Raw genomic sequence first — 12,078 nt, forward strand, 5'->3', positions numbered from 1 at the left:
TCTGTAATGCTCGCAGTCTGTCCATCTGTCTTTATACAGAACAATTTGTGTGGAGTCTGCACATTCTCCCCGTGTCTGCGTGGTTTTCCTCCAGGTGCTCCGGTTTTCTCCCACAAGTCCCGAACGATGTGCTTGTTAGGTGAATTGGACATTCTGAGTTCTTTCTCTGTACCCGAACAGGCGCCGGAGTGTGGGATTTTCACAATAACTTCATTGCAGTGTTAATGTAAGCCTACTTGTGACACTAATAAAGATTATTATTATTATTATTAAGATCACTCACAACAACAGGGAGTGACCCCAGAGCAGAGGGGAGATGCTGGATTGAAGCCACTCACTCCCTTCGAGAACCAGGTGGTAGAGCTGGCTGCTGAGTACAGGGACTGTTCCTCCCCCAAAGGTCAAGGCGGTGTCTGGCAATAATCCAGTGCGGGTCCATGCAGTTGGCATCATCCACCCACTACCACTGAGTGCTCTTTAATGTACGTGAACTGTCTCGCTAGCCACTCATTATCTCTTTATATTGCAGCCACCCAACAGAGAAGGCAAAGAATCATCGCCAGCCAGCCCATCAGCCCCACCACCCAGAGCACCTCAGATGAGAATCCTGAAGAAGCATCAGAGGAAGTCCCATCACTGCATCCACCCACACACTTCACCAGTGCAGAGACACACACCTCAGTGGGACCTATTTCTAGAGCAAGCTCAGGGTTTCTATCAGGTCGGGTCCACAGCAGGTGGAGGCAGTGAAAACCACGGTCTCCGACATTTAGAGGATAAATAAATAATAATAATAATCTTTATTGCCACAAGTAGGTTTACATTAGCACTGCAATGAAGTTACTGTGGAAAGCCCCTAGTCGCCAAACTCTGGCGTCTGTTCGGATGCTGGTTTCCACGGCCTGCCTGAGTCCTGCCTGATGAACCTCTGGAATTGGCCCTCAGAGAGATGTTGGAGCTCCAAAGCAAGCAGGGAAGCAGAAAGCAGGGCAGCACGGTGGCACAGTGGATAACATTGCTACCTCACGGTGCCGAGGACCCAGGTTTGATCCCGTCACTGTACGTGAGGAGTTTGTACATTCTCCCCGTGTCTGCGTGGGTCTCACCACCACAACCCAAAGATGTGCAGGATTGGCCATGCCAAATTTCCCCTTAATTGGAAAAAAAATGAATTGTGTACTTAAATTGTTTTTAAAAGGGGAGCAGCAATTGGGGTTTCAGAGGCCAAACCAGAGTAGAACAAAGGATGGGGGAGGCTATCCATGAACAGTGTGATATCATGTCTCCAAAATATGAGCGTATCAAGGTCACAATTTGGAGGTTGTCCAAGGTCACAATTCGGAGGTTCTCCACCATAGAGTGTTGTTTTGAAAATGCAATCTTACTAAGTGTACTTCATAGCTTGCCATTGTCATGTGCCTCTGCCATGTGGAAAACATTGTAAGCTGCCATTTCTATTCAGTTCAGTAAAGCCTCTCACAGAGACAGACACTGAAGAAGACTGCTGTCTGCACTGTTCTGTGCTGTACTGTAATATGTTCTATACATGAAACAGTCCCTGATCCATCAGTTTGTGTCAGATATGCGATTGGGCCTGCTGTAGTCAGGAATGGGAAATGTCAGTGGATAGATGAGAGGGGTCGGGGTACCTTGACCTGACTCTAGGTGACCCTTCTCTTCAACGAGTCAGGCCCTCGACCACAGGGAGGAGGTGCATAGGCCGAACACAAAGGGGCCTCCACACAGGACAGTCCTAGGGTGTTGAGCTGCTCCAGACCCCCTCTGTCCGTGACCCCATCAACTCCAGCTGCTCAGGCCAAAGAGGATGCACCTGTCCCACAGCAGGAGACACTTAGCAGGCTGAGGCATTCCAGGCCTCCAGAGGACAGACACCAAAGTCCTCTCAAAGACCAGGATGACAGGATATAGCAGTCAGCAGGATGGCTCCACTTCTGCTGTAGCTGTAAGGGATACATGGAGGTGTAGCAATAGAGTTAGAAAAATTAAGAGGTACCGAATGCACAACCCACAATGGGGTCATTACAACCCAGTGCATTTTTCAATGTCTTGTCAGGTTTGAATGTGAGTTACAGTTTTAGCAATTATCAGGGGCAGCGTTACGTTGTGACCTTATTTACAGCTAAATATTCACCCAATAATTTGTTCCCATTAACATTTGAGAAATATCTGCTAGATAGCCATGACTATGCAATGTTATAGATGTGTGTCTGGTCTCATGATGCTGGCCTATTCCATGTGAGGATGCTGAGAATCTGAATGTCTGGCTAGTGTGACTTAGCAAAATCCCGGTGCTGGCTCTCAGAAGTGCAATCAATATGGTTCTGTGATCGTGATATTACCATCAACATCCTAGGATTCCCTGTGCATATCTTAACCTGCGAGAATGAAAATGTGGAGGAGACCTGTGTGAAGTTCCAGTACATCTGCTGTCTCGTCGTTAAATGAAGCTACCAAGTAATCTTTAAATGCTGTGTCAAGACTGTCTGGGCCACATCATTCCCAGAGGCCTTGGCAGTACTGGACGTGAATTTGGGAAGCTCCTGTTGAAGGCCGGGTCATGCATTGTCAATTATTGAATGATAGTGCTGCTGAAGCTCTCTCTGTGCATACAAAAGTAACCTGACTCGCATGATTAAGAGTGACAGATCACAGTGTCCTAAAAACAGATCTCATGCTGAGGACTCAGCTTGAGGAATATGCCAGAACATCATTCTTGTATGAGATATAGCCTGTGGGGAGATGGCGCCGATCAGATTCAGATCAGTCCTCAGACAGTCAAGCAAAAAACAGTGATTGATGATTATCCTCCTTGAGGCACATTGCAACTCTCCAGGCATACTCCCATGGCTATATTGAGGTTTGCAGTGCTGCCCCTGTCCCTTGAAGGCTGCCATAGGCACTGATATGTTGGTTTGAGGCTTGGAAGGACTGAGCCATGTCTATTGGGCATTGGTGCTGTTCTCATCCCATTACAGAGTGATCACATGCTCCAGAGGCTGCCCACCTTCCAAGGATGAGGTCAAGGTTGTGACTATTCATTCTGAGATTGATGTTGAGCATAACAAAGAAGATGTTGATGTCTACATTGCATTGAAGTGAAAGCTGAAATGGAGTTATATGAGCTGGTCACCTTTATCGTCCTGAAACTTTATCACTATAAAGATTTCTAGGGCACATCATCATCGCCCTCTTCGATGTCATTCCTTACAGCATCCTCTTCATTGGAGGAGACATGCAGCTTTTGTTTTGATAAACCTTAGTGGTTGCTGCCAGGGAGCTCATAAGGCCACATGTGTGCAGTCGATGTCGCTCTACACTTGTGGAAAGCTAGAGATTACTGTAAATTCCACAGTCCCGGCAGCCTGGCTGGATTCATCCAGGGAGAACTGGATGTAAAATAAAAGAAAAGTACCACAGACGCTGGACTCTGAAACAAAAACAGAAAATGCTGAAAAATCTCAGCAGGTCTGATTGCATCTGTGGAGAAAGAAGGGAGGTAACGTTTCGAATCTGGATGACTCTTTATCAAAGCTAGAGAGAAGTGGAAATAGGATGAGATGAGATTTATACTGTTGTGGGGGAGGCTGCGTGGAGCACTTTGGCCGGACAGAGGGCCAGCGATAGATGGAGATTGACAAAGATGTCATGGACAAAAAGACAAAGGAATGTAAATGGTGATAATGACTAAGAAGAGTGCTTATAGTGGCACATTAGGATGTCAAAATGTGTTAATGGCATAACAGAGGTAAGCAGTGTGTCAAAGGACAACCAGAAACAGGGAACAAATGACCCCAGTGGGGTGGCATGGAGGAGGAGAAGGGACGATGGTGAGGGGAAAATGGATCAATGGAAGAAATTAAAATAAATTGATAGATATAAAAATGGAGTGAAGGTGTAGGAGAGAGTTCACAGTCTGAAGTTGTTGAACTTTATGTTCAGTCCAGAAGGCTGTAACCTAAATATTTGGAAGATGAGGTGCTATTCCCCCAGTTTGCATTGGACTTCACTCGAATATTGCAGCAGGACAAGGATGGAAATGTGGGCATGAGAGCAGGATGGTGATTTGAAATGGCGAGCGACAGGAAGATATGGGTCCTACTTGTGGACAGACCAAAGATGTTCGGCAAAACAGTCACCCAGTCTGCATTTAGTCTCTCCAATGTAGAGTAGGCAGCATTGTGAGCTGCTAGTACAACAGACCAGATTGAAGGAGGTGCACGTGAAGCACTGCCTCGCCTGAAAATATTGTTTATCCCCTTGGATGGTGAGCAGGAAGGAGGTAAAAGGGCAGGTCTTGCATTGGATGTAATTGTGTGCCTTACTGAAAAGAGCATCAGTGACCTCCTTTCTGAATTTATGAGTGTTGAATGAGGATTGTGATATTTCATGGAGGTCCCCAGTGGAACCCTGGAAGGAGCCACTTACAATAAAGTTTGATTGTGGCGGTCACCTTTCGAGCCACTGGCATCAGAGCTACGACATCTCTTGACAATTTAAGGCATCTTGAGCACTGTCTCTTGCTCATCTGTAAGTATGAGAGGCATCTTCAGTACACCTGGGACATACTAAACATCTCTGTTCAATTGGTCTCACCTCCTCGGCTACTGGGTCTTCATGGAACCCCATTGGCCTTTGACCCTCAAGGCAAGGTTCTTCTCTTAGCTCTGCCTGATGGCAAAGGGCCCTTGTTCTCCTCCTCAGTTGCATAAAAGCAATGAAGAAGACAGCATTGCCTGCTGCCTGCATTCCACATTACTCCTTGTGTCCTTGGAAAAATAGATGAGCGACTTGATTGTACCTTAGCCTGCAATGATCACCTTCCATCAGCAAGCTAGGGAGTCATTGTGAAGCCCATGGGCTGCCTCACTACAGCCCTTTCAATGGCAGGTCCTCCCTGGATGCTGAAACACCCACCCTGAATGATCACAGTTACCTGAACTCCCTCTACCAGCCACCCCCACCTCCCCCGCCCACCCCCCAAACCACCCCAGGCATGACAGCACATTCATAAGGGGTATTGGAGCTGGATGAGTACAGCCATATGCCGTCAACCTCAGTCTGGGAACTATTAGGCTGCCTTCTTTTGAGTAGAACCTTGCACTAATCGTTAAGCCACGTATGCTCTGAACCTCTGAACTGCCATGTGTATGGTTGACTCGGCCGTGTAGCATATATACTGTAACCAGTATTTGGATCCTTCTGACTTTTTTGCATTCCTCTGTGGGGGAAAAAAGTCAAATCTGCATTTGGCCCCAATCTCGAATGGATTCTCACAAGAATGCACAGCAGGTGTTAAACTGAACAAATCCTTCAGTTTGAGTCTTCCTTACTTCTCACACTTGAGCCTTGCTCTCTATATCCTGAACCAGTAATTATTATAGTGCCTCTTCAATCAGACCAAAAACAACTCCTCCCACTTTCCCTCAGGCGATATGTTTTTCACTTGCATCGTTCCATCAGGCTGTCGAGATGGTTCTGCTCCAATTCTATGTTGGGTCCAGCTTCCAAACATCCCCCCCCACCTCTCACCACCCTGGTTTCACTGAACATCCCTGAATAAAATCATGTGCAAGTTTCCCTTCATCCTCCCGCTCTCCTGCCTCCCCATTAAACCCTGGAGCCCATTGTCATTGTGATCAATATCTCCAACGCCCTGTGTCAACCTCACCTTCTCCATCTTGAGGTCCTATGCAGATTGGCCTACCAGGACACAACTGCGCCCCCCCCCCCCCCCCCCCAAAAGCCGAGACCATGTTCCTCTTAATTCCCAGTTCCCCATTTACAGGCAGCAGATGCTTCCCCCGACTGTGACAATGCTATCTGCTGCCCAGTACCAAGCCACCAATTCTCAGGATCCAAATGTATGAGGCACACCATGCATGACGAACACTGCACAGACAGGCCCTCCCCTTCCCTGACCTGGGCCAAGGTATAGCCCTGTAGAATGGAGTGCACTGCTCCAGGATTGCCTTCAAATTCTGGCCCTGATACTACCTCAAGACTATCTCACACTTCTCCCTCCTCTTCCTTTAACCCTAACCCACTTGTCCTCAGTGTTCAAGCAGTGAGTACCTACAGAGAGGTGCAGGGGCATCCTGAAATTTGATGTGGAATCTTACTTACTTATTCGGGGAAGGAGGCGTGCCACCTCCACAGGCTCACCGGCCCAGGAGAAAAATGAATCCCAAGTTTCTAATAGCTGCCCTCTGTGTTTTGGGGAGGATAGTTGGATCATGCTGTATTTCATTCTGTATCTGATTTGACTTTAATTCACCCTCCTTTTCTATCCTGTGTTTCTTTCTTAATCCTTAAATATTATGGGGTAAGGAGATATGTTTTTGATCCCACTGTCCTGAAGGTCTCAATGTGCAACGTTTGGTGATGACCAGTTTGGATGAGAACAGTAATAGCTACCATACTGGCACTGTCATTCTTTATGGCACACAGATATAGACGATAAGGCAAACAGTGGGTTTGGGGGTTACTGTACTAAATTTTTTGTTCTGCTGTTAATGATGGAAAGGTAACATTCTATAAGTTATCCAGCACTACTGCAGAAAAAAGGGAAGGTTACAGGACAGTGAGAAAGAAAGAGGAAAGTAACAGAGAGAACAGAAAAAAAAGTGAAAGAAAATGCTGCAGAGAGAAAACAGGCGTAATGCAGAAGGGGAAAGCAGTTAAAATGCAGCGTAACACCAGCCTAGGCACCAAGGAAAGAAAAACAAGACAAATAAATTCAATTAAACAAAACTAACACAAAAAGGAATCAACACTCCACGGAACAGTGACAAGCAACACGTTCAATTATTCAAGTGGTTGTTTTCATGAATTTGGCATGTTTTTCAAGCGGGATTGGTAGCCCCCATACCCGGATGAATTTCAAGTCCTGACTCCATGCCTCAGCTACGTCATTCTCGTGATGGAAATTTTAAATTCAGACAGCCAAATTGGATCAAAATTTTCCTAACATTTAATCTCTTTTTATATTCTTTTCGTAATAAATCATATTTGATTTTGGCATGCTGAAAAATTTGTTCTTAGTGTGTTAATGTTTTGTAGTTATTATGATCCACTGTGATGTTTGCTGATAAATAGTCCGTTCCAATTCATTTGCTTAGAAAGTGAGGTTCTGCTAAATTGTAACTTGGAGCGTTACAATCTGAATTTTCCCAATATAGGCTGATGGAAAGAACACATCTGTGCTATTCCAATGTGCATTGGTGGGGGTGGGTGGATGTGACAAAGTGTATTACTTGATGATGTATTCTTTATAAATTAAAACTCCTGAAGTGCAAGGTGTGCAAACTCTAACATCCAGCAACTTCTCTTTCAGGATTTCCTTTAATACCAGCCACCATTCATGCAGTGGCCAGAATGAAATACTTTAATGACAAGTAAGTTCTTTTTAAAATCTCTTCTTCCAATTTTCTCTCTCCTCTATTTTAAGCTGGTGTTGCGGGGGGGGGGGGGGGGGGGGGGGGGGGGGGGGTTGACACGTATCGTGGGGAACCGCAACTAATTGGGGTCTCACTTCCTCGCCCGTGGACCGAACTCCTACTCGGCGACCTCCCATTCCTCCAGTCCGCCGTCCACGTCCAGTACCTATGGTGTTCTTTGTGTTCTTGTTTCAGGATGGTTGGCGTAGCGTTCACAAAGACTACGGAAAAGCTTTTAACTTAAACAAAGCTATGATTTTATTTACACTGCTAAACTGGGATTCGACACTTAGTCCTTAAGAGTACACAACTGATCAATAACACTAACTACACTTCTCTACTGACAATCTCACCACTGGTATAAACTATAATCTAACCTTCTTCACAGTATCTGCTCTTATGACCTTCACTAGCTAGCTCCTGCAAACACTCCTCCACTATGGTTCAGCATCACTGCCTTATATAGTTGTATCTGCAGCTTCCTCTAGTGGCTACTCTTGACACTACATTAATCCTTGCAATGCTGATAGTTATGATAATACCACAGGACCCTCTGGCACAGTGAGGGGCCGCAGGTCTGGAGGTCCCCCTTCTGTCTTCTCACACTCCTGCAGTTATGCGTGCCCTTCTCCAGTGGGGGTGGAGAGGGGGCAAACAAAACACCAGCTTTAGACAGTCCAACGCATGCAGTCCAAGGGGTGGTTAGCTGGTGGCCTCAGTGGCCAGGGCACTGGGCATGTGATTCAGTGTAGGGGTTCAGCCACCTTCGGGTGGGGGTTGGGTCAGGTTATGGGGGTTAATGCCAGGGGCACAGAGCTGCCTACTCACCCTGGCTACCCTGGGGAGGTCGTGCAGTTTTTTACGTCACAACTGGCCGGTCCGGACAGTGTTGCCCACTGTGCTGACGGCCTCTGTCATCAGCGCCTAGGCACGGTGAACAGTGGCGGCTGGCAGCCTCCTTTCCAGGCCGGGTCCAGTGTCATCCGCCTCTCCTGCATGGCATCCAAGATGGTCTGCAGCTCGGCGTTGGTAAATGTCGGAGGCTGATCTCCTCGCTGCAACCTTGTTGGCTGGGATGGTGTGTGTGAGGTGTGCAATGTGTATATGCATCTGCAGCTTGTCAGCCTCCTAACGGTCAATTGCAAACCTGGCGAATCCCGCACCGTTTGTCATTGGAATCAATTGTGTTCCACTGGCGGGGGTGCTGCCCCTTAACAGTAGCAGAATCGGTCCAGGCGCGGCGCCAGTTTTTCTGTCGTGAATATCCATGAATTCTGCATTGACATCAACACTTTAGTCTCAGAAATGGAGAATCCCACCCGAGATGTCCCAGTGATTCTTGTAATCCCCTCAATTGTATTTGTTCTTGTGTAACATACTGGCATTTGTGTTATTCATAAAATTAATTTTGAAAAATACTTCAAGAAGAGTTTCATAGTGTCTTTGAAACATTTTCTTTGTTCTCCTCTGAAACATTGACCTTTTAAATGTTGAGGAATCAGAACCTGGTCGAGGAGATATGTTTTGACCATCTGGACAGTGTCCAGAGTTGATTTTTGCATGCGTTTTGACTGAATGTTTGGGGAGCTGGCTATAAAAAGGACACTAGCATTTTTTAAATAGTCCTCACATTGAATTTGGTGGATGTGGTGGATACGTTGCTCATAGAATTTCTCGACTGCACTTATGTGCCGCTGGTGCACAGGCCATGTATTATTGCAGTATAGGGGTGTGGTGACAATAATTGCACTGTACATGAGGAATCTTGCTAACTTGCGGAGGTCTTTGTTATCAAACACTCGTTGCCCTAGTTTGTCGAAGGCTGAGCTGGGGCAGCTGATCAGGTATTGGATCTCCTCATCAATGGTGACCTTTGGAGAGAGGTAGCTACCAAGGTATGAGGTGTGCTCAACATATTCCAGAATGTCTTCATCAACCTATATGGGAGGTGGGATATTTGGCTGACCGGTCTGGGCTATCAGTTTTGTTTTGCTAACATTCTTGTGTGCAGAAATGAAGAGATTGAGAGTTGCTTGAAAATATGGTGCCAAGTGGGCAATGATGCTGCAATTATCTACAAACCGTAGATACTGCAAGAAGTGATTTGGCAATATTGAATTGAATTGAGCAAATAATAGATAAGCCTATGCAAATTAATTACAGATAGCAAGTTGTTCAGTGCAGATTTAACCTCTCTTCCACTTGGATGTAAAGAATTGTCTGTGTGGAGCTCAGGGAGATAAATCCAGGAGGAGGATTCCAAGTCTCTCATGGACACCATATAATTTTAGAACCTTGAACTGAAACAGCCAGAAAATCAGGAGTCAACTCTTCATGCTCATTTGTTTTTTATGGGTTTCACACCAGCAATCACTTTCATTCTGGTTGGAGAGAGGAAATGCTCCATTCATGTCTCAGTTGAATTTGTCAATTGTGGAGCTCCAAGCTGTTGTGAATGCTAAACAATTCACCATGTGTCCAGCTATGAGTAATGTCCTCTTTATTTCTTTCATGGACAAAGTGTTTTGACTGAATTACATTGCAAAAATCAATCATAATTTGAATGAAAGCAAATAGTATTTGCTAAAATTGTTGAATAATGTAAATAGAAAATATATTTGCTACTGTATTCTTTGGATAACTGTCAACATTTAAAATCCAATAACAGTAATCTTCATAGCTCTGAATGGATGAAACACAAAGAGAGATGGAATTCAGCTGGGTTTAAGAATCACCCACATAGTATGCATCTTCTGAGCTGCTGCCTCTGGCATCAGCTACATTATATGTGTGATGTGTGTCCAGCAAAGTAATGACATGGAACCGGAAGATCAGCATACTGAAAGGAGCCATTGTTAAATGTTCTGCAACTACAGTTGTCCTTCACTATACTGCATTCTAAAACATTGCGAATTACAATATAATACACCTTTTATATGTTAACATCAGCAAAAGAATATAAAGCATCCTTTTCACAAAATACCCTCACCACGGAGTGCCTTTGGTATGAATCTTCCAGACAGCAATGGTTGATAACACAAAGCATTCAGGAGAATCTTCTTATCATGAAAATGTGGAGAATGTAGAACTCGATATCACAGGTGAGGTTGAGGTGAATGACACAGAATAATTTAAAAGGGATTTTAGATACACATGGAAGAGAAGAATAGGAGACTATGATGGTCGGGTTGATGAAGTAGAATGAGAGAAGACTAATGTGGATCATAAACATTAGAAAGGATTGATTGAGCTAATTGACTGTTTCTGTACTGTACAAATGAACAGGGATCAGGAGTAAGACATTCACCCCCCCCCCCCCCCAACCCCCACCCCCCACCCCCATGTCTGCTCTGCTATTTAGTAAGATATGGCTGATCTAATAGTAACCTCAAATCCGCACCCCACGTAACCGCAGTAACTCATCACCCCCAGAAAAATATTCAAAATTCTGCTTCCACCACCTTTTCAGAAAGAGATCCAAAGACTCAAGACTCTTTTAAAAGAAATAACTTGCCACATCTCTGTTTTAATGGACAAACCCTTTGTTTTGAAACATTGGTCCCTAGTTCTAGATTCTCCCACAAGAGGAAACATCCTCTCCACATCCACCCTGTTAAGACCGCTCAGCATCGTTATGTTTCAATCAAGTCATCTCTTACTCTTCTAAACTCCAGCAAATACAAGCCTAGCCCTCCATCACATTTGCATCCTTCTTTAATAATAACTTCTAACATTTTCCCTCCAACAGATGTTAAGCTAACTGGCCTGTAGTTTCCTGCTCTCTGTTTCGCTCCATTTTTGAATAATTGAGTTACATTTGCTACCTTCCAATTTAATATTACCTTCCCTGACTTTAGCGACTTTTGGAAAATTAAAACCAGTGCACCAACTATCTCATTATACCTGAGAAGATATAATATATATTGGAAGACCTGAAGATGAAGCCCATCAGGACCTGTACTCTTGTCAGCCCGCAGTTATTAGGGTTAGGGTTAGGGTTACATCCCTTGTAAGCCCATGATTGGCCACAGTTCCCTTTCTAGTCTTGTGCCAAATGAATAACAACTTTTGCAGTTCATCGATTCGTCCTTTGAATGCCTGCCATTGCCTGTCCACTCTCCTTCCTTCAGAAATGTTTTTCCAGTCTGTCATAGCCAACTCATGCCTCAGATCATCATAGTTACCTTTATAGAGATTCAGGACCCTTGTCTCAGGATCAACTACCTCTCTATTCACCTTGACTACCATATTATGGTCACTCATCCCCAATGGTTCTTTCACAACTAGATTGCTAACTATCTTCTCATTTTGCAATACATGGCCATATGACCTGTTCCCTTGTTGGTTCCTCACCATTGGTCCAGAAACCATCCACATACCAGTGTTTTTTCAAACTTGTTTTTTCCCGGGACCCACTTGTATCAACTGACAACCTTCTGGTCCCATGCTGGCTGATTTTGCACCTAAATCACGGACATTAAGGGCAATGACATTAGTGTAGGTTCAGCATCATGACTTGCTCTCTGCACCCGCTTCTGGCGGGAAGACTCCATTGTTTATATTTAAAGGCCTGTTGCGGCAGCATTCTCAAGCTGATCACAGCCATTGGATGGTCTTCTCC

General features: G+C 45.0%; 1 protein-coding gene across 1 annotated transcript in view; it reads left to right on the plus strand.

Annotated features, from left to right (window-relative positions):
• The window catches only part of calcr (calcitonin receptor), a 444,237-nt gene that overhangs the window by 381,665 nt on the left and 50,494 nt on the right, over positions 1-12,078 (plus strand). The window contains 1 exon segment of the mRNA XM_038797577.1: positions 7,355-7,415. Coding sequence (XP_038653505.1) covers positions 7,355-7,415 — 61 coding nt within the window.

This window comes from Scyliorhinus canicula, chromosome 5 (assembly GCF_902713615.1).
Source record: "Scyliorhinus canicula chromosome 5, sScyCan1.1, whole genome shotgun sequence".
Lineage (NCBI taxonomy): Eukaryota > Metazoa > Chordata > Chondrichthyes > Carcharhiniformes > Scyliorhinidae > Scyliorhinus > Scyliorhinus canicula.